Source organism: Sphaerodactylus townsendi, linkage group LG16 (genome assembly GCF_021028975.2).
Source record: "Sphaerodactylus townsendi isolate TG3544 linkage group LG16, MPM_Stown_v2.3, whole genome shotgun sequence".
NCBI lineage: Eukaryota > Metazoa > Chordata > Lepidosauria > Squamata > Sphaerodactylidae > Sphaerodactylus > Sphaerodactylus townsendi.
In genome coordinates, this window is record NC_059440.1 from 27,732,409 (window position 1) to 27,753,946 (window position 21,538).

Sequence of the window (21,538 nt, forward strand, 5' to 3'; positions counted from 1 at the left end):
CGAAAATAAGACAGTGTCTTATATTAATTTTTGTTCCCAAAGATGTGCTATGTCTTATTTTCAGGGGATGTCTTATTTTTCTGTGTTCTGTTCATCGGGCATACTTCCAAACAAAAACTTTGGTATGTCTTACTTTCGGGGGATGCCTTATATTTCACACTTGAGCAAAACCTCTACTACGTCTTATTTTCCGGGGATGTCTTATATTCAGGGAAACAGGGTAGTTCACCCCATCCTTAACTACCAGTTCCAAAGGGGTGATGGCACCTCTCCAGTCCCAAGAAGAAGAAGAAGAAGAAGAAGAAGAAGAAGAAGAAGAAGAAGAAGAAGAAGAAGAAGAAGAAGAAGAAGATGATGATGATGATGATGATGATGATGATGATGATGATGATGATGATGATTCTCCTGAGGTCAAAACAATCTACATTCCATGCTACAACAGCAGCTCTCTAATGAGATGATAAGGCAGTGCCTGAGAAGCAAAGAGGAAAAACACAAGCACAGCAGGGAGTGGGACTGAGAAGAGAAAGGTTCCCACATCCCGGACAGGAGACAGAAGACATGGCAGGATCAAGCAGGGACTGATCATGACACCCTGCACTTCTTTGGTAGGCTCCCATCCAAGTTCTAACAAGGGTCACCCCTGCTTTTCTGTCCTTCTTTGGTTTGTTTCAGCTTGTTCTGCCTGATCTGTCTCAGGTTTTTCTGCATGGTTTAGCCCAATGGATCTTTCCCGAAACTTCCTTTGCAAATCCAGTTTGACCATTGCCCATCCACCCTCAGTTCTTTTGGATCAGCGCCAGACCTGTTCTTCCAGCCTCCCTCTGAGACCAAGTTGCCGAAACTTTGGCAGTCTTTGGCGTCTCAGCTCTTCGCATGTCTCTCTTTCCAGTGTCAATCCTTAAACTAGAAATTACCAGGTTGAGCAATGAATGGTGGTGCAATCCTTAAAAAAAATTAAAAAAGAATCACCCCCACAGCCCAAGAAGCATAAGAAGGTGACCTACATTTGGCTTTGCTTGTGAATGAACCCAGGATTCTTTCAAAACCAAGTTGCCACCGGAACACACATGCACACATTCACAAATAAGGTAAGACTTGGACCTCAGTCTTATCTAGTCCAGCGATCTGTTTTCAACAGAGGAGTTGTATTATGATGTGAACAGCTGCTTTGACAGTGCGGAAAGGGATATAAATACAATCAATAAAATAAATAAGAGGCCTGCCAGATATTCCTGAAAAGCTTGGAAGGTGGAAGTCTGCCTAGTGTGTTTGTCCTCAGTACCTGGTTTTCTGCCTCTCATCCATTCCATTCTTAGCCATCCTCATTAACAGCTCGGCCATCTTGAATTTATCTAAGAGCTTTGTTAGATCTGACCAAAGGACCTTGTAATCTAACATCCTGTTGAGCTAGCAGGATTCCTTGGGAAACTCACAAACATAGCAGGATAGCAACACGTTTCTCCAGTATCCAATGCTGGACTAGCCACTTCTGGTTACAGAGGATCCAATTAGCCACTAAGAGTCATTGATTAAAATGTTTACGTAGGAATTTTATACGCTGCCTTTCCGGAGCCGTGCTTATGAAACCAGTCGCCATGAAAGCTGAATGATAAAATAATTAAAAGCCGTAGCACAAAACCATAGTGTAAAACAATCCACGAAAACCACGACATCCTCTATGAATTTGTTCCATCCTTAAGGGGAAAAAAGCAACTGCATTCCATTAATTACGTGTTGCGTGAACACATACCTCCCCCTTTTGCTTGAGGCAAAAGTCAGTGTGTATTCAACCCATGCGCTCTATAACAGAAAGAAATGTGAATGGTGGCAGAGAGATTTTGAATCTTCATGGAGAATTGTTTCAGACGCATAGCCATGTTAGTTAGTAGCAGAAGAGAAAATTCGAGCCCAGGAGGCCTTAAAGACCAACAACAAGACTTCCGCAATATCTGACAAAGCGAGCTTTGACTCTTGAAAGTTTATATCCTGGATATCCAGAGGTGGGATCCAGCAGGTTCTCACAGGTTCCCACGAGTAGGTTACTAATTATTTGTGTGGGCTGAGAGGGGGTTACTAATTGGTGATTTTGCCACGTGATTTTTGCCTTAGTTACACCCCTCCTCTCAGCAGTAGCGTGCAGAACTTGAAGCAGTCTAGCAGGAGGTGCACCAGCGTGCGTGGCAGCCTGCGCCTGCGTGCATTCGTTTCCCGCCCAAGGACCGGCGCAGCGGCTGCATCCTTGCCACAGCCCCGCCCAGGAATGCCCCGCCCTCGGAATCCCCGCCCCCGTTGTGCCCCGCCCAGCCCCATTGGCGCTACACCACAGTTTGAATCCCACCACCATGGGAACTGGTTACTAAAATTTTTGGATCCCACCACTGTGGATATCCCATTAATCTTCAAACACTATGAGACCAAAATTTTGCTCTTTGTTGAGTATTGTTGATGAGGGAAAGAGGCAAGTTCCTACTTTTCTGGGGATCTCTGGCCCATTCTGAACAACACAAAACATCTTGCAGACGTTTTAAAAATAACAATTTGGGCTTTTTTTCCTCTGCACAGTGCAGGAAAATAAAGCGTTCAGCCCAAAACAGTTCTTTTAAGAGTTTCAGTTAAGAGCTTTTACTTTCGTTTTCTCTGCGGCACGCGCCTGCTATTGTATGCTGCTGCAGATTCTCCGTCCCACCCGCCATTTGCTGAAGGCTTAGGACAGATATTTCCTCTGCCTGCTGCAAATCCACCCACTATTTCACTGTGGAAAGTACATTCATAAAGTTAGTTTGGACTGGCGATCACATGCACATGTTTTTCCTTTTTTGTTTTGTTTTGAGGGGAGTGTCTTCCAAGCTATGGCGACACAATATGAAAATCTGCAATAGACGCATACTTTGAGTCATCGTAGCTTCAAAGAGACCCCTCAAAACAGCCACCACCAAAGGAAAAACGACACATGCGTAGGATCGCCCGTCCAAACTAATTTTGTGCCTCTTGCCTTGAAAACTCTAGGGGGCCTGTATAAGTCATCTGCATGGCGACCAAGGCAGTTGCAAGCATTATGCGCCAGATTTGGAAATCTAAATTTTAAAAGGGAGAATTCAGAAGAGAGAGTTTCACTTTGGAAGCCACAAATAGTTGGGAACTCCAAAATGACAAGAGATATTGAGAAGAGGAGGATTTCACCGGTTTCCTTAATCCCCATTTTGTTATACAGATGTTCTTGTGTTCGCAGACATGTGATAGGATGTGGGCAAAGCGCCAACGCGTTCCTTCCATTTTTGGAACTTCTGGAGCAATAATTAACTTCCTGTTGCCGCTGTTTGCGATGGTGGTCACTGGGCGGACCGATTGATCCTGGATTATAATTAGCACCAATTTTTTTGAATCAAAATGGATCAACAAGGATTACAAAAGGGGTTTGGCTGGCAGAGTCGTTTGGGCGGAGGATGCCATGGCTGCCAAGAGCTCACTTACAGGTTCTTGGGACTGCTTGCTTCTTAGGGACATGTTTTGCCAACACTGACAAGACAAACGCTACTAATTGGCGTCTCTTGGCCTTGCGGTCTGGCAGAAAGGAGTGGCAGTGGAAAAGAAGCAACCATCATCCTATGACTGATAGATGAGGATAGGAATGCTGTCATAATATCCCATTTCGGACTGAGGTTTACCATCCAAGCCTCCTCTTATTACAGATCGATGAATGCTCTCCTCTGCTGTCCCCTTCAGCTGCTTCCAGTTACAACACTTCCGCATTCGCCATCTGGGATAATTCTGAAATTTCGCTGGCCTCTTCCACACATGCAGAATGATGCGCTTTCAATCCACTTTCACGATTGTTTGCAAGTGGGTTTTGCTATTCTGCACAGCTGCAAAGTGCATGGAAAGCGGATTGAAAGTGCATTAATATTAGCATGTGTGGAAGGGGCCTCTGTCTCCAGTTCCAAACTGCAAGTCTCATTTTCAATCTGGAACAGATGAAGCAGGAATCCTCTGTTTTCCCATCTTTTTTGTTAGTTTTGCTTGTTTCTAAATGCTGTATAGAGTACTGTGTAACTGACAGGTTCCAGTTTATTCACATCGTTTTTTTCCCTCTTTCATCACACTGATGCATATGTGTGCCTCAGTAAAACACTGTCAGAAAGCAACTGAGATTTAATCAGGCGTTCTGGTGTGAAAGAGGGTGAGGTTTTCTGCATTTTACAGTGATATAACAGGCAGCAATTCAAAAGGTAAAGCAACCCCCCCCCCTTCACCAGGCATGGAGGTAGTGATGGGGAAAACCTGCACCTGACTTTTAGAGATAATGAGGAGCAGCAGTGGCGTAGGAGGTTAAGAGCTCGTGTATCTAATCTGGAGGAACTGGGTTTGATTCCCAGCTCTGCCGCCTGAGCGGTGAGGGCTTATCTGGGGAATTCAGATTAGCTTGTACACTCCCACACACGCCAGCCAATTGGCCATGCTGACAGGGGCTGATGGGAATTGTAGTTCCTGAACATCTGGAGAGCCGCAGGTTCCCTACCCCTGGACTAGTCACAGCTTCTCGGAGCTCTCTCAGCCCCACCTACCTCACAGGGTGTTTGTTGTGAGGGGGGAAGGGCAAGGAGATTGTAAGCCCCTTTGAGTCTCTTGCAGGATGTCTCCAGAAAGGGGGGATATAAATCCAAACTCTTCTTCTTCTTCTTCTTCTTCTGCACCCCACCTGGACGAAGGAATTTCACACACTGAGAGGCTACGAGACACGTGCAAAAAGACACCCCCGCCATTTTATTAGGGAAAGGTTGTGAAACAGCCCGTGCCGGTCAGTTCAGTTCTTGCATTATCCTCAAAATCAGAACAAAGGGGAATGAAAACAAGATGGGAGGGTTATAAAATTATTAAGTTAAGTTATTAAGTTATTAAATTACACCCATCAGGTCAGTCACTTACGTCTCGTCACGCTCTCGCACAAACACACGCCCAAATAAATTACAATCACATTACAGCTGCACTTTTAGCCTGCCAGTATAGAAGGTTAAAAAAAGAACAATAATTGAAGGTAGGAGGCGTACCATACATCTTTTGTACAATATGGTTGCCATAAGAAACAGGAGTCAGTTTTTCTCACTGATTTGATCATATTCGGATACACTTGCTCACTCCTAGCAGATTCTAAACAGCGTGTCTGATAAACAGGGACTTTCCCACAGTTATCCGGTAAGTAAAGTATGGCTCATTCCGCACATGCAGAATAATGCACTTTCAAACAGCTTTCAGTGCTCTTTGAAGCTGTGCGGAATGGCAAAATCCACTTGCAAACAGTTGTGAAAGTGGTTTGAAAATGCATTATTTTGCGCGTGCGGAAGGGGCCTTTCTTACAATGCAATGCCAGGAATACCTTCCTGGGAGTAAGCCCTATAGAATAGACCAGAGTATGATTCTGGGCAGACTGGTTGAAGAAGCCCAGCTGATTATTTCTATTGCAGGGAAAGTTTTTCGACATGCCGGATTCCAGTACACCTATAATAAAGTGGTCTTTTGACTGCTAGTCTGAGCGGACAATACTTTGATGAACCAAGAGTCTGACTCCGTATCAGAACCAGCGTGGTGTGGTGCTTAAGAGCAGGTGGATTCTAATCTGGACAACTGGGACTGATTCCCCACTCCTCCACCTGAGTGGCAAAGGCTTATCTGGTGAACCAGATGTGTGCGGCACTCCTACATTCCTGCTGTGTGACTTTGGGCTAGTCACAGTTCTCTCAGGACTCTTTTAGCCCCACCTGCCTCACAAGGTGTGGGGAGAGGAAGGGAAAGGAGCTTGTAGACCACCTTGAGTCTCCTTACAGGAGAGAAAAGTGGGGTATAAATTCAAACTCTTCTTCTTTGGCCTTCCCAAAAGCATTCCCAAACATATTTCCTCTGGTCCCCCTTTAGTTGAAAGATAGCCCATTGCCCCCTTTTTAAAAAAACCACACCCACAATTAATTTCAGAAATTGACAGAAAAAGTAGAGCACTTGATTCTGCCAGATAATCTCGTCATTAAAATCACCACAGGGTGTAAAGGTACTCCTTAAACTCAAGGTTCACAAATGAAAATCCTGACAGTCCCAGACACACAATCACATACTTCTTCTCTCCTGTGCTTGAAGGGTGCCGCCCCCTGCCCCTCCCGGAAGATGAACTTCCTGATTCAGATCTCTAAAAAGTCCCTGACACCCATTTTGTCTGCTGATAGTTGCGCTTTGTCTGCGTTGCCCGGAGAAGCCCCTCATAAATCCTGCATTAAACACAATGTTCCCGGCCTGGATTTTATAGACTCACTCAACAGGAAGCGTCTGTCTGTTAAACTCAAAGCGCTATCTCGGACACGAGATTACGATTAGTACAATCAAGTTCTGTAATTTGCAGTCTCTCGAGTTGGCAGCGATGCCGTTAGCTTGTTAACAGGCAGGACATGGGCTTGTAAACGGCTTCTGGAGACATCTGGGAACGGGTGAACAGTTTAACATTTAACTTCGGCAGAACTGTGAGAGGTTTGGCAAGCTAATCTGTGTGTCAGGCGATGCCCGGTTGGATCTGGTTTCCTCAGGAGTGTTTTCACGGGAGGACGGATTTTACAGGGAACTGGACAATCACCAAACCTCTCCTGCTTTCTTGTCGCCCCACCAAGTTCATCACCTTCTCGGTTCCCAAGAGAACAGATTTCACAATTTCTTAAAAAGAGGCTACAGGTGAAAAATACCTAGATAGATCTGGCTGAGGAGCGGTTTTCATATTATTCCAGGAATCAAGAAGAAGGCTTTGCTTTGGCTGCATGGCTGAAATTCTACTGGACTCAACCCCAGGCAGTGAAGAGGGGCCTCGTGGCCTCCCTGATTTAACCTGGGACACTGAAGGCTTCTTTCAAACAGACGGACACCATCTCGCCTGCCTCTTTGCCACTGATGAGCTGAGAAGGTTTGGAAGACAAAAGGATACCCAAACTACTTCAGTCCCTCTCAGATGTTGTTCTGTGCTCCCAATGTCAGCATTTCCAGGCCCCGCCGTTTGGCCACAGTTCCAACGAAAACCACGTTCCTTAAGCAACTGTGCGGACGCAGGGCCTGCTGGGTAGTTTTTCTGAATCCACCTCAAGTGTCACTACCTTCTGAGAACCGTTTCTGTGCAGTGGTCCCCCTGGTATTTGAACCTATTAAGCACCACACCCGTGTACGCCTCTGGTATGTGGCACCCAGTATATTTTGAGATGGGAGTGGAGGTCCCCTTTTTGTTTACAGAGGCATCTCCGTCGCTAGCGCTAGTGTATAGTTTCGTCATGTTTTGGCTGGTCGCCAAGCCCTCCTCCATGTATCGGTATTTCTCCAAAGTCAAGCTCACGGCCGAGATGGCGGGTGGGTTGGTCATCACGTGGATCTTCTTGGCCGTTAGCCACCGGTAGCCGAAGATGAGGGACAAAATGATGATGTCCACCAGGAATTCGAGCATCTCCACCACCGACAGCACTGAGGAGCCGAACCAGAGACTCCACTGGCTTCCCATGTTAGACATCGCCAGAGCCGCCTGAGGGGAAGGGAAAGAGAGACCGAACAGTTAGGTGTGGCATTCCTCTTACAAGCACCCATTTTTCAAAAGCGGACCGTGGACGGTACTGGTTTAGTGTTGCAAACAAAAACAGCCAATCCCCAGAGCTGAGCTTATTTTACATTTTTAAAAAAAATCTAGAAAAATAGCAAGAGGTTTAGGGGAGGACAATTTTCCTCTAATGGGCCACTTTTCTATTTTGTCAGAATTCACAAAATTCGCAGGTCCAAAGGAAGGCAACCAAAATAGTCAAAGGTCTGGAGTCCATGACCTACAAGGAGAGACTTAAGAAGCCGGGGATGCTGAGTTTGGTGAAGAGAAGGTTAAGAGGTGACATGATAGCCATGTTTAGATATGTGAAGGGATGTCGTGTTGGTGAGGGAGCAAGCTTGTTTTCTGCTGCTCCAGAGACTAGGACCAGGAGTGATGGGTTCAAGGTGAAGGAAAAGAGATTCCACCTCAATATCAGGAAAAACTTCCTGACAGTAAAGGCTGTTCGACAGTGGAATATATGCTGCCTCAGGGTGCTGTGGAGTCTCCTTCTTTGGAGGTTTTTGAACAGAGACTGGATGGCCATCTGACAGGAGTGCTTTGATTGTGTGTTCCTGCATTGCAGGGGGTTGGACTTGATGGCCCTTGGGGTCTCTTCCAACTCTATGATTCTATGATTCAAACCAAGGAGTTTTCTAGCTGGCAAACTGATGCTTCTTGTGCTAAGAAGGGCCAGTTTTGCCCAATGTGATACCATTTCTGAAGCAATCCTTTAGTTTTCTCTGGCCAGGCCGGCTTACAAATATTTCTAAGCCTCTTCTAGCTGCCTCTGTGAAGCCCTATAGCATTCCCAGGTGCCATTCTGATCTGCTTTTCTGCTCGCTACTCCCCTGCATCAACTGTTCTGTCTTCCTCCAGAAGCACTTGGCTTGTGACACCACACTATCTAGCTCCCGATAACAGGGCAGCAATTTCTGGAGCTTCCAAATTGGTTGATGTGTGACAAGAGATCCTTGCCTGGATATTGCTTCTGGCAGCAGTGAGCTAATGCCCTCTGCTTCGTTTATGTGTTCGTAATTTTTGCCAACGGTTTCAGTTTTCCAAGTTTCACCTTTGGTATTGCATTGTTTGCACTGTGCATGGATGGAGAGTGTGCGTGTGTTGCTTATATATTTAATGAATGTACAATGCAGATTTATTGACACCCATAAAATGTTGGAAAATCCATACACACTATGGCTATCAATCAATCAATCAAAACAGAAAGATGTGTGGAAATAAGGAAGGCTTTTAGCTAAAGGAGAAGTAACATTGAACTGGGTTTTAGGACTCAAAACAGCAGAAGGAAGGGATTCAAAATCATCCCTGCGCCAAAGTCGCTGCTTCTCTGCACTGTGCAACAGATGCTATTGACTCTCACGGCCGGACTGTTTGGAGCAGAAAATTCCAGTTTCCAGCATCTGTTCGCCAGGCTAACAATGAAACCCAGGACACTTCTCTATGGCTGTCGAGTCACAGTTGACTCATGGCAGCCCACATGGGTAAATATCTCATACATTCTTAACCCAAGCAGACAAATCAATGCGGAAAAGATTCCAGAGAACAGAAAGCATCAGTTTTATTGGTGTTCTGTTTGATTATAGACATTTATGTAACAGTTTTACATTGCGGTTTGTGTTTTATGGGTGTTTGATTGTTGTTGCAAACCACTGCGGAGGTCTTTTGAGCAGAAAGGAAAAATAGAAAGCACATAAAACAAATGAAATCAGCAGGGCAGGTATTAGAGCATTTCTGCTGAGGTTATGTAATGTTGTGCCGTGCTGTATTCTACCTGTCTCAAGTCTTGCTCTAAGTAGGAGAACTCCCATGACTAATTCTGACGTGGAAACATGTTTACTCCTCAGTTAATTTGGATCTGGTTGCCAGAGCCCTTTTGGGCACTAATAAAACGCTGCCAAAAAGCAACCTTACAGAGACCATACACAGGACTTTACCAAGACTCTTTTTGTGTGATGTTTTACTAATGCCCACATTCACTTCTAATCGCTGTAGAACACCAGATAAAAAGAATCTTGACACAACTGTACAATTTCAGCTAGAGCGCTTAGCTTTTTATTCTTTTGACATTTATAGAAACACGGCACAGTAATTTGGAACACCGTAATCTGGGGAGAAATTGGGATGAAGGTCAGTGACAAAGCGTTCCTAAAATACAAGAATCTATCTATCTATCTATCTATCTATCTATCTATCTATCTATCTATCTATCTATCTATCTATCTATCTATCTATCTATCTATCTATCTATCTATCTATCTATCTATCTATCTATCTATCTATCTATCTATCTATCTATCTATCTATCTATCTATCTATCTATCTATCTATCTATCTATCTATCTATCTATCTATCTATCTCAGTGGTGGCGAACCTTTGGCACTCCAGATGTTATGGACTACAATTCCCATCAGCCCCTTCCAGCATGGCCAATTGGCCATGCTGGAAGGGGCTGATGGGAATTGTAGTCCATAACATCTGGAGTGCCAAAGGTTCGTCACCACGGATCTATCTATCTATCTATCTATCTATCTATCTATCTATCTATCTATCTATCTATCTATCTATCTATCTATCTATCTATCTATCTATCTATCTATCTATCTATCTATCTATCTATCTATCTATCTATCTATCTATCTATCTATTTACCGCCCTCCCCAAATTTCCAACTCACGTTGTATCCAGGAGTTTCGTCCAACGAATAATAATCCAAATGCTCGTAGAATATGTTTACTTTGGCGATGCCTTTCCTGAAACAGAGGAAAGAAAGTGATTAGCGACAATTAAATCCTCCTTGTGCCAGAACTAACCAGGGGGTCGCAGCGGGATTTTGTACTCATTCGCCCAATAACCCGAGCTTTGTAAAGAAGCAGAGGAATTTGTCCCCCCCTCCCCCAATTTCCAAAACAGTGTGTAATTTACCTTTCGTTGCTGGTGCTGTAGTTGTACTGCTCTTTCAAAACTTTGTGAATCCATCTCTGGAATTCAAGACACGAAAGAGAAAATGGTTACTCAAATTCGCTCTCCCTGGAATGGTCGGCAAGAGGCGGCAGCAGGCATAGGAGCATAAACTGGGAAGGAGATGTGGCTCAGTGTTAGAGCACCTGTTTTGCATGCAGAAGGTCTTGGGTTCGAATTCTGCCATTGCAGTTAAAGTTGGGAAAGGCCTTTCAATGCATGAGATTTTGGAATGGAGAGTACCGCTATAGGTGAGAAAGTGGATAGGGTCAGAGGTGGGATCCAGCAGGTTCTCACAGGTTCCCTTGTGTGTGCCGAGAGGGGGTTACTAATTGGTGATTTTGCCACGTGATTTTTGCCTTAGTTACGCCCCTCCTCTCAGCAGTAGCACACAGAACTTGAAGCAGTCTAGCAGGAGGTGCACCGGCATGTGTGGCAGCCTGCACCTGCGTGCATTCATTTCTTGCCCAAGGACCGGCGCAATGGCTGCGTCCTTGCCACAGCCCCGCCCAGGAATGCCCCGCCCTGGAATGCCTGACCTCGCTCCTGTCGTGCTCCGCCCCACCCCATTGGTGCTACGCTACAGTTTGAATCCCACCACCATGGGAACCTGTTACTAAAATTTTTGGATCCCATCACTGGATAGGGTATAAAACAGCTTTGCATGTTCAGTCTTTGAATGGATTTTTATACGGGTGCGGCCCCTGATTGGGACTGGTTGAGTGGGTCACCTGCTAAGGGTTGCTATGGCCAATGAGAGGGAAGAGAAAATTACCTCTGATTTGGTCGACGGCCACTTAGCGTATCCTGCTGAAAGTCTGTACCAAGTCTCCCTGCGGAGAGCACCAGGAAAAGAGAATTAAAATTATCTGACTTCAGTGCTTCAAATCTAATACAGATGTGAATTCACTTGACACTCCGTGACCTTCCTCAAATAACCTTGGGGACTGTTTTGTGATACTGTTTAATTCAGGGTAAAGATGGATATACATATGAACAGTAAAAGTTTTGTTCCCCTGTTTTAGTGAGACTCTTTCAAACAGCAAACACACTTGGTTCTGAATCTAACGTTGATGTTCTCTTTGGTCCCTTCCGCACATGCAGAATAATGCACTTTCAATCCACTTTGCAGCTGGATTTTACTGTGTGGAATAGCAAAGTCCACTTTCAAACGATTGTGAAAGTGGATTGAAAGTGCATTATTCTGCATGTGCGGAAGGGGCCACTCTCTCCTGAGAGTCAAGGGCTGCTGGCCAGTTTTTTTTACAAAATAGTTTGTTCTAACACTGCTCATGGTGTTTGGTTCAAATTTGTTTGATTCAAATATCAGTCCAGCCCCTTTTTAAAGCATTAGAACATCCCGCCTGGGTTTTTCCCCCCTAAAATAAATCATGAACTGCTCTGGAGAGCTTTCTGACATCACGGAGACTAGCCAATCCATGCTAGGCATGTGATGGAAACCAGCAGAATTGATTTCTCCAGAGCTCAGTCTTTCATAAAGAAGCTGTGGTGGGCCTTGATTCCTCTACTTATGCACACCAGTATGACCTCTCAGATGGTCTTTTAACTTTGAAGGTGACCAGAAGTGCACAGTCTGCAGGGTTGACATGGGAAATTCCTGGAGAGGTGGGGGCTGTTGTATGGAGATGGAAATCTGGGTTGGGATTTGCCTTCCACAGCTGCCATTTTCTGATGTTTGGGACTGCCATTTTCTGCAAGGAAGTTATCTCTGTAGACGGGAGATCCGTTATAATTCCAGGACATCTCCACCCCCCACCTGATGTTTGGCAACACTAGGACAGGGGCATGGGGTCTGCCACCCAATGAAATGGACTAAAAGGTTTGGCCATTCTACCAGTTAAAAGAATGGAAGTCTCTCTGCACTCACCGGCACGGCTTTCTGCATTTTTGGAAGCAACTGTGCTTGTGGCTGGCAAACTGATCGTACTGCGAGTAAAAGCAGTGACCTTGGGGAAGAAGAAAGAATTCGGTTAGAAGGCAGCTGAAAACCTGGATTTGGCTTAGACCCATCAACCCCCAACTCCGACAACATTTTAATGCCTCTTCCTGATCCCAGTTGAATAGAGTGTGGTGGCTTCTCCTGTTTCCACCTAAATCTACGTTGACTGGCTCTTCCTGTCTCTAGCAGAATATCATTTGCTTGACATTCCCTGGCAGGGTTTGCACCAGAGAGATACAGGAGCATAGAGGGGCTCCATCTATCCACACTACATTTCTGCCACCTATTTTATTGATTGATTGATCGGTTTTAAAGGCCGTCTTTCCCTGATCTGGCTCAGGGCAGAGTACAACATTGACTGAAACATTCATGAGTCAATAAAATTCCACAATGTATCCCGGTGGCATCAATTCCACAGAGGCCTGTCCCTCAAAATTGAGCCCTGTCCAGAGGTAGGATCCAGCAGGTTCTCACAGGTTCCCGAGAGTAGGTTACTAATTATTTGTGTGTGCCGAGAGGGGGTTACTAATTGGTGATTTTGCCACGTGATTTTTGCCTTAGTTATGCCCCTCCTCTCAGCAGTAGCACGCAGAACTTGAAGCAGTCTAGCAGGAGGTGCACCGGCGTGCGTGGCAGCCTGCGCCTGCGTGCATTCATTTCCCGCCCAAGGACCGGCGCACTGGCTGCGTTGTTGCCACGGTCTCACCCAGGAATGCCCCGCCCCCGGAATGCCCGGCCACACCCCCATTGTGCCCCGCCCAGCCCCATTGGTGCTACGCCACAGTTTGAATCCCACCACCATGGGAACCTGTTACTAAAATTTTTGGATCCCACCACTGGCCCTGTCCCTCAAAAACAGGGAAGGGGGAAAGTGAAGGGAACCAGAGGGGAGCAAGGAAGAGGGAAGGGGGAAGGAGGCCAGCGAGATGGAACCATTGCTTCCCTCAAACCATAAGCCTGGTGGGATAACCCTGACTTAAAGGCCGTGCAAAACTGCACCAGATCCTGCAGGGTCCGGGTCTCGTACGGCGCTTTCAAGAGGAAACAGGAATTAAACGCCGGTGTCGTTCGCGTGGCTTTCCTCTTCCGACTGCCTGCATTGCTATTTGGGTCTGATGAGAACTGCTTTCCCCTTGGATCATTAGGTGTTTTGAGGGCTGCCAACCTCCAGGTGGGCCCTGGAGATATCATGGAGTGACAACTGATCTCCAGAAATTAGTTCCTCTTTATAATTAGAAATTAGTTCCTCTTTATAAAAATGGCTAAAAAATTTTGGAGAGTGGACTGCTGAGGTCCCCAAACCTCACCGGTCCCAGGTTGATTCCCCTCCCCCCAAATCTCCGCAGCTAGCAACCCTATTGATCGTTCTTGGGCTGACCAGGTTTCCCGAGGCTTATGGCGGGGAGCTAAAGAACAGCACCCAGCAGATCAGTGAGCGGAACCAGGCGAGGTGCAGAGGCCACCCGTATCGATGGGGACTGAAATATGCAGAGCAGGTGTGGCTCAGCAGCCAAATCAGATGGTCTCGTACTCTAGCAGTCATGCGTGCCCTTACCCCAGCCAGGGTGCTTGTTATAATTGCAGTATTCCTCCCCAGGAGGCAAAGGGTAGTAATAATATCCACAGCGACAGTTTTTAATCATCAGTTGCTGGAAGCAGGAATGCAGGCAAGCCTGTGTAGGGAGAAAAGGGAGACAGAGAGAGAGAAAATGGAACTGTTAGTAAGTCTCTTGTGCTAGCAGCTGGTGGGCAGAGGCCAGGTCTTCATGGGACGGCACCTAAGAGCAGGGCCATATGGGTCAGATGTCCCTGGGCTGTGGCCATTTGGTCATGTGGGGGGCAGAAAATCACCCCAACACCCCCTCCTCCTTCCCCCCAGGTTCATACACTGACTGGTGCAAGAAACGTTGCTTGGTTGTGGTGGGCTCAGAAATAGGAGCAGGTAGAGATGTGAAGGACATGCAGAATAAATGCACTTTCAATCTACTTTCAATGCATTTTGCAGCTGGATTTTACTGTGCGGAATAGCAAAATCCACTTGCAAGCAATTATGAAAGTGGATTGAAAGTGCATTATTCTGCATGTGCGGAAGGGGCCAGAGAGAGGCTAGGGCCGTGATGGCGAACCTTTGGCACTCCAGATGTTAAGGACTACAATTCCCATCAGCCCCTGCCAGCATGGCCAATTGGCAGAGGCTGATGGGAATTGTAGTCCATAACATCTGGAGTGCCAAAGGTTCGCCACCACTGGGCTAGGGGAAAGGGAGGGGAAGTAACCAGGAGCACTGGAATCTGGATCCGTGAAGCAATGTTAAGGAGGCAGAGGGTGGGGACTGAAGTCAGAAGAACCAACCAGATCGTTTAGAATTTGTGGGTGGTCTTCCAATCCAGGGGTAAGGGAGAGGGTGTAAAAATGGGCAGGCCAGCTCGGCAAGCAGACCCCCTGACTGGCTTGTACCTGCAGCGTATAATTGCTCTCGTAGATGATTGTGACGTTCACATCTTTTCCGTCTGTTGTACAGTCGCCGTAATTTCCATTTAAGCGCGTTACCTCGACCTGTGAAGCCGTGGGGGAGAGACGGGATCAGGACCAGGTGCTTTAGACAGGAGATACTGAAGTTTTGTACAGTCCAAGGTAGCATTCGAAACAAGTTCTCAAGTTTTGTACAGTCCAAGGTAGCATTCGAAACAAGTTAATTTTAGCTTTAAAATTGATGTGTAATAGTGGAAGATCTATGGCAGTGGAAGATTGATGGAGGAGAAGTCGATCTATGGCAGAGGTCTGCAACCTGTGGCTCTCCAGAAGTTTGTGGACTACAAATCCCATCAGCCCTTGCCAGCATGGCCAATTGGCAGGGGCTGATGGGAATTGTAGTCTATGAACATCTGGAGACCCACAGGTTGCAGATTTCTGATTTATGGCGACCAATCTTGATCCTCCTTGATCTGAGGTTGCAAATGCCTTAGCAGACCAGGTGCTCGGGAGCAGCAGCAGCAACAGCAGAAGGCCATTGCTTTCACATCCTGCATGTGAGCTCCCAAAGGCACCTGGTGGGCCACTGCGAGTAGCAGAGTGCTGGACTAGATGGACTCTGGTCTGATCCAGCAGGCTCGTTCTTATGTTCTTAAGGCCATTGCTTTCACATCCTGCATGTGAGCTCCCAAAGGCACCTGGTTGGGCCACTGCGAGTAGCAGAGTGCTGGACTAGATGGACTCTGGTCTGATCCAGCAGGCTCGTTCTTATGTTCTTAAGGCCATTGCTTTCACATCCTGCATGTGAGCTCCCAAAGGTATCCAGTGGGCCACTGCGAGTAGCAGAGTGCTGGACTAGATGGACTCTGGTCTGATCCAGCAGGCTCTTTCGTATGTTTTTATGTTCTTATGTTCAACCAGCATGGGGCCTGATTCTGTCTCCCCAAGGGTTGACAACTCTGGGGTGGGAAATTCCTGAAGATTTGGGGGTGGTGCCTGGGAAGGGGAATAATATCATAGAGTACGTTCTTCAAAGTAGCCATTTTCTCCAGAAGAACTGATCTCTGCAGTCTGTAGATTAGCTGTAGTTCAGGGAGACCAGGAGGTCCCTGGAAGATGGCAGCCTTCTCTTACCTTCTCTGTCTGCTAACCTCTAGGGCAGGGGTCTTCAAACTATGGCCCTCCAGATGTTCATGGACTACAATTCCCATCAGCCCCTGCCAGCATGGCCAAGTAATAGGACTCATGGGAATTGTAGTCTAGGAACATCTGGAGGGCCATAGTTTGAAGACCCCTGCTCTAGGGGGTAACTGGAGATCTTCCACTATTACACCTGATCTCCAGGTGACAGAGATCAGATCACCTGAAAAAAACGGCCAGTTTGGAAGGTGGAGTCTATGCCATTCTACTCCATCAAAGCTCTGGAAACCCCAACTTCCTCAAGCTCCAACCCCAAAATCTCCAGGTATCTCCCAACCTTTGAACTTGAGGTCAACGCAGCAGCAAGGAGAATTTCAGGCTGCCGTCCCCATTTCCTCTCTGCTAGTTTTCATTATGCTCGGAGAAGTTCTTGTCTGAGATAGAAAGGCCCACCTCTTTGATCCCAATGGTGGATTCAACCCCTGGCCGAATGTCGAATCCTTCGTGCTCCAGGAATGGCGTCTGGTTGTGCTTGTGGATCATGACTTTCACGCCCGCCTTGCTGGACAGCAGCGGGATGTGATCCTTTTGATCCACCTTCAGAATGAGGGCCAGACCTGATGGCAAAAAGAAGCGGAGATGGGGAAGGGAAGAAGGACAGAAGCGCATGGTCACACCAGTTCCATACAAGCAGGAAGTGACATCAGCTGGGGGCTCACGTCGGTTCCTCCTAGTTGTCCCCCTGCAGATCCCGATCTACAGAAGAAGTTCCACTTACATGGAAGCCTCTGCCCGATCCTTTTAAGTGGAGGCAGAGTGCTCACGGCGACATGTGGGGGTCACGTCCCCAGGCACACACCAGCTGGTCACGTGGGGGGGCAGAGAACCGCCCCCACACCCCTCTCCTTGGCACCGCTCTGCCAGGCTGCTCCTTCAGCCATCAGAGCCTGTGCCAGCCAAAGGAGCCACATAGGGGGGCACAGGGAGCGCTCACAGCAGGTGTTGCCCCAGGCACCATTCCCCCCCACGCCTCTGAGTGGAGGTGCCTGGGAATTTCACTTAGCACTTCCTGTATCGACGAAGGTGCTCAACCACTGACCCACAACCCATCAATTTTTTTAACAAAGAAGTAACCAATAGAAGATTTTACATGCACTAAGGCCCATTCCGCACGTGCAGAATGATGCACTTTCGTTCCACTTTCACAACTGTTTGCACACTGCAGGACAGCTGCTTACCTAAATATCTTGCTCGACCCTAAGTCTAGGTGGTTATTCACCAGAGCAAGAACAAACACATTCCCTCTCACCTTCTCCCCGGAGAGATTCATGGCACACGCACAGAAAAAGCGTACATGTCCTCTGAGGAATCTTTGGAGCATGTTCTATTAGTCTGCCCGAAATTCAAAGATCTCAGACCTAGCTTGTTCTTTTCAACACCGACTTACTTGTGCCCTCCATATTCCAAATTGAACCGCCTCTTGAACAATGAGGATCCCAGGCAGTTGAAAATGGCGGCCAAGTTCCTGCTCGATATTGTAAAATAAGTTTCTGGCTCTCTTTTTATTTACTTATTTTCTTGAAGTTTGTACTGCACGAACTATGAGCAGTTGTTTTACCCTGTCAAACTCAGGATCATATTACTGCACAGTTTTAACTGTATTTTCTCTTTATGTTTAATAAAGGTCTTTGAATTTGAATTTGAACTGTTTGCACGTGGGTTTTGCTCTTCTGCACAGTAAAATCCAGCTGCAAAGTGCCTTGAAAGTGAATTGAAAGAGCATCGTTCTGCTCGTGCAGAAGGGGTCTCAGTCCTTCATGGGCCTCAGACAGGAAGGGCGGGCAGCTGCTCTCCTTCCAGCTACGTACCATAAAGTGTTCCGGGATTGGCTGCTTCCCACGTCTCATCGGTCCCGTTACCATTAAAAGTGAAGCAGCTTCCGTAGATGGCGTGGTGGAAGTGTCTGCAGTCACTGTAGGCAGCAATTAGCCAAAGAAGAGAAAGAGAAGAAGAAAATGTCAGAATATCACACTAAACGAGGTACATAAGCAAAACGTCGGTATTCCGATCATTCCCCAGTATCTTGGGTTTATTCTGTTACTGAGACAGACATGTTCTAAGTTTTAGTGATTACTCATTTATTGTCGTCCGGATTTCCTTTCCTTTATGTTTCAGAAAGCCACCTTGAGTGACAGGTGAGGCAGAATAAGCATTTTAGACTGAGGCAATAATTTGAGGCTCAGCTCGAGACGCCTCACTTTCAGACATTAGGCAAGAGAGTTGATGGGAACGTGGCCTTCTTTGTGGTAGCACCCTCATTTCACAATACACGAAAGCAGCAGCTTGTTTGGAACCTATCTTTTTATCTTGCACCTTTTAAAATCTCTTCATCTTTTAGGAACCGAATTGAAACAATTTTATTCTCTTGGCTTTTGGGGGATTCTACTGAGATGCTTCCAATTCAAACTTCTGGATTACCGGGTCTTGTTTCCTCTACGGTCCATTTTTTAAAAATGTGCGAACATTGTCTAAATGCTCTTCACTCGTGGTTTGCTACTCTTTTGGTTCTCTTTATTTGCATTCCCCCCCTTTATGTTACTGATGCACTCTGATCTCAATTTGCTCGTATGTATGAGTGCAATAAAAATATTTTTGTGCACTGTTTTGTATCTAGACGCTCCTGCACACTGGTAAAAGATAGTACAATAAGGCTCCTTCCGCACATGCAGAATAATGCACTTTCAAACTGCTTTTAGTGCTCTTCGAAGCTGTGCGGAATAGCAAAACCCACTTGCAAACAGTTGTGAAAGTGGTTTGAAAACGCATTATTCTGCGTGTGCAAAAGGGGCCTAAGAAACTTTGGTATCATCATACACGCAAGCAGATCAGGATTGCTCGTTTGCATTGTGTTATCAATGTGTAAGGGGGAAGGGAGGTTCAAATGAATGAACGGGGGAAGGAAGAAAGGGTCAAATTAATGACAAGGGTAGCAATCTACACATGATCAAATTGCAGAACTGATTTCAGAAAATTTCCTCGAATGAGTTAGAGAGGGCTGGCACAATTAATCTCCAAAACTACAAAAGCACAGACCAAAAGAAATCTTCTATTTCTTGCGCTTTTGGCACGTGACGGCACAATCTTATTACAATCCGTTCTTCTGTGGGTGGTAGTTCTGTTCTTGTTTTTTTGCTTGAGAATGCTGTTTTGAATCGTAGGCTGCCTTGAAGATTTTACAGCGGGGAAAGTGGTGTGTGAACGATTAAAAGCACACCATCAATTACTTCTTGCAAGAGGATTCTAGGGCTGCCCTCTCAACTAGCAGTAGTCTGTCTTGCATGAAAAATTTCATTTGGATCAGATTTTAAATCTTCTAAGTTCTCTCTCTCTCTCTCCCTCTCTGGAGCAGCAGTGGCATAATGGTTAAGAGCAGGTGTACTCTAATCTGGAGGAACCGGGTTTGATTCCCAGCTCTGCCGCCTGAGCTGTGGAGGCTTATCTGGGGAATTCAGATTAGCCTGTGCACTTCAACACATGCCAGGTGGGTGACCTTGGGCTAGTCGCAGTTCTTCGGAGCTCTCTCAGCCCCACCCACCTCACAGGGTGTTTGTTGTGAGGGGAGAAGGGAAAGGAGTTTGTAAGCCCCTTTGAGTCTCCTACAGGAGAGAAAGGGGGGGATATAAATCCAACTCTTCTTCTTCTTTGCAGAGAAGCAGGATAAAAATATAATGGATCAGGATGAGCAGGTTTTTATACCACCTGTATCCTATTGGCCATTTACGAGCCACAATCTAACAAGAAAAATCCCACGTTAGAAAACAGGATCCTGTGTGCAAGCAAAGCGATTCTCGCCACAAACAAAATCAAAACCGGAATTATTCGAGTCGAACTGGTAAGGATGAAAAATTCAAAAGCCTCTTGAAAGACCAAATCATTGGTGCAAGTTCCAACCCCCCTATTAAAGATCATTAAGATACGGTCGCTGCTTTTACGACCGATGTTTCCTCGATAAAGAACAGAACGGATCAAAGGGCCCATGAACTCCACCTCTGGTGATTGCAGTACATAAAATTAGTGGTTGCTTAGGCAAACATTTGTTCTGACTTATCTGCCAAAGTTCTGCAGTTAGGATTCCTTGCTTCTTGTTTAGAAACAGACCCGGGTGGTGGCTGAGATCTACCGCTTTGGCTGCACCAAAAGAACAACTGGTACAGTTACATCATGTCCTCGGCAAGGCAGATAGAGCTGGAATGAGCAATGGCAAGAAGCCACACAAGAACCCAGCAAAGAAACGGCACGCAGTAAAGTTTGTCTAGCCCAATGGCTGGGTCATTAGTTATTCAACAGCTACAGTTCTTGTAGGCAAAAGGTCTTGCAGGTATCAATGGCATTGGGGGGGGGGGATGCATTTTTAGGGCCCTTCCGCACATGCAGAATAATGCACTTTCAATCCACTTTCGCAATTGTTTGCAAGAGGATTTTGCTATTCCGCACTGTAAAATCCAGTTGCAAAGAACATTGAAAGTGCGTTATTCTGCATGTACGGAGGGAACCGTAGGGCTGTGAGACTATTCTCCCCCTCAGAACAAGAGCTGGGAGCATTTATTTCCCTCTGATTTGGCACTGGGACGTTGTCACGATGCTCTGTTGAGGAGCGAGTGGGTTGTTTCTTATTTTGAACGTGTCACGGGTTCGGCTTGCAGAAGTGAGAATTGGAAGCGAAACTAGGATTTGGAGGTCTAAACAGGGACGACACATTTGATACCATCCCAAACCATGTTGCCTCCATGCTGGCTATGTGATCCCTGACTGGTTGGCTGACATAGCTTGCCTGGGGAGAAAAATCTACCCCCTTTTATTTTAATGGTCCCAATGGAGGTGCCAAGAGGGGCAAGGGATAGAAACAGTCTGGTGCTAAAAAGTTGAGGTTTGGGAGTCTTTTAGAGAATAGTCCAGGTATTAAACTCCATCCCCTTCCACACTGAAGATGTATATTATGAAAACCTGACTCATCTGTCCCGCTAGCTATTTGCACCATTTTCCTGCTTGTTCTTATTATTGGGGGTGGGGAGTAGGGTTGCAATCTTCAAAGCTTCGAGTATACGAGGAGTATAGAACGCAGCTTGAGGCCGTGAAGCATCGAAGCATCGAAGCATCGATTCAACACAGAACTAAGAAAAAAGAGGCGAACAATCACGCAACGACATTCAGGAATCCTTTCGGGGGTGCGAGTGAGACATACATCGTTGTAAAGGGCGGGGCTGAAAATGTTTTAGAAAGGATTTGGGGGACTTGGGCAGAAAGGGCCAGGGTGATCGATGTTTAGTTTTTGGAAGCCACAGTAGACCCCAGAGTTGCCAGTGACTAGCTGTAGTCTGAAGATCTCCTGGCTTTAGAA

At 46.3% G+C, this 21,538-nt stretch overlaps 1 protein-coding gene across 1 annotated transcript in view; it reads right to left on the reverse strand.

Annotated features, from left to right (window-relative positions):
• Positions 1-7,117: 7,117 nt before the first annotated feature.
• SCNN1D (sodium channel epithelial 1 subunit delta) overlaps positions 7,118-21,538 on the reverse strand; it is a 47,352-nt gene continuing 32,931 nt past the window's right edge. The window contains exons 5-13 of the mRNA XM_048518638.1: positions 18,009-18,112; positions 16,594-16,757; positions 14,986-15,084; positions 14,084-14,201; positions 12,457-12,535; positions 11,344-11,401; positions 10,533-10,588; positions 10,285-10,360; positions 7,118-7,537 (exon numbers count right to left, since the gene is read on the reverse strand). Of these exons, the coding sequence (XP_048374595.1) occupies positions 7,118-7,537; positions 10,285-10,360; positions 10,533-10,588; positions 11,344-11,401; positions 12,457-12,535; positions 14,084-14,201; positions 14,986-15,084; positions 16,594-16,757; positions 18,009-18,112 (1,174 nt within the window). The remainder of the gene's footprint in view (positions 7,538-10,284; positions 10,361-10,532; positions 10,589-11,343; positions 11,402-12,456; positions 12,536-14,083; positions 14,202-14,985; positions 15,085-16,593; positions 16,758-18,008; positions 18,113-21,538) is intronic.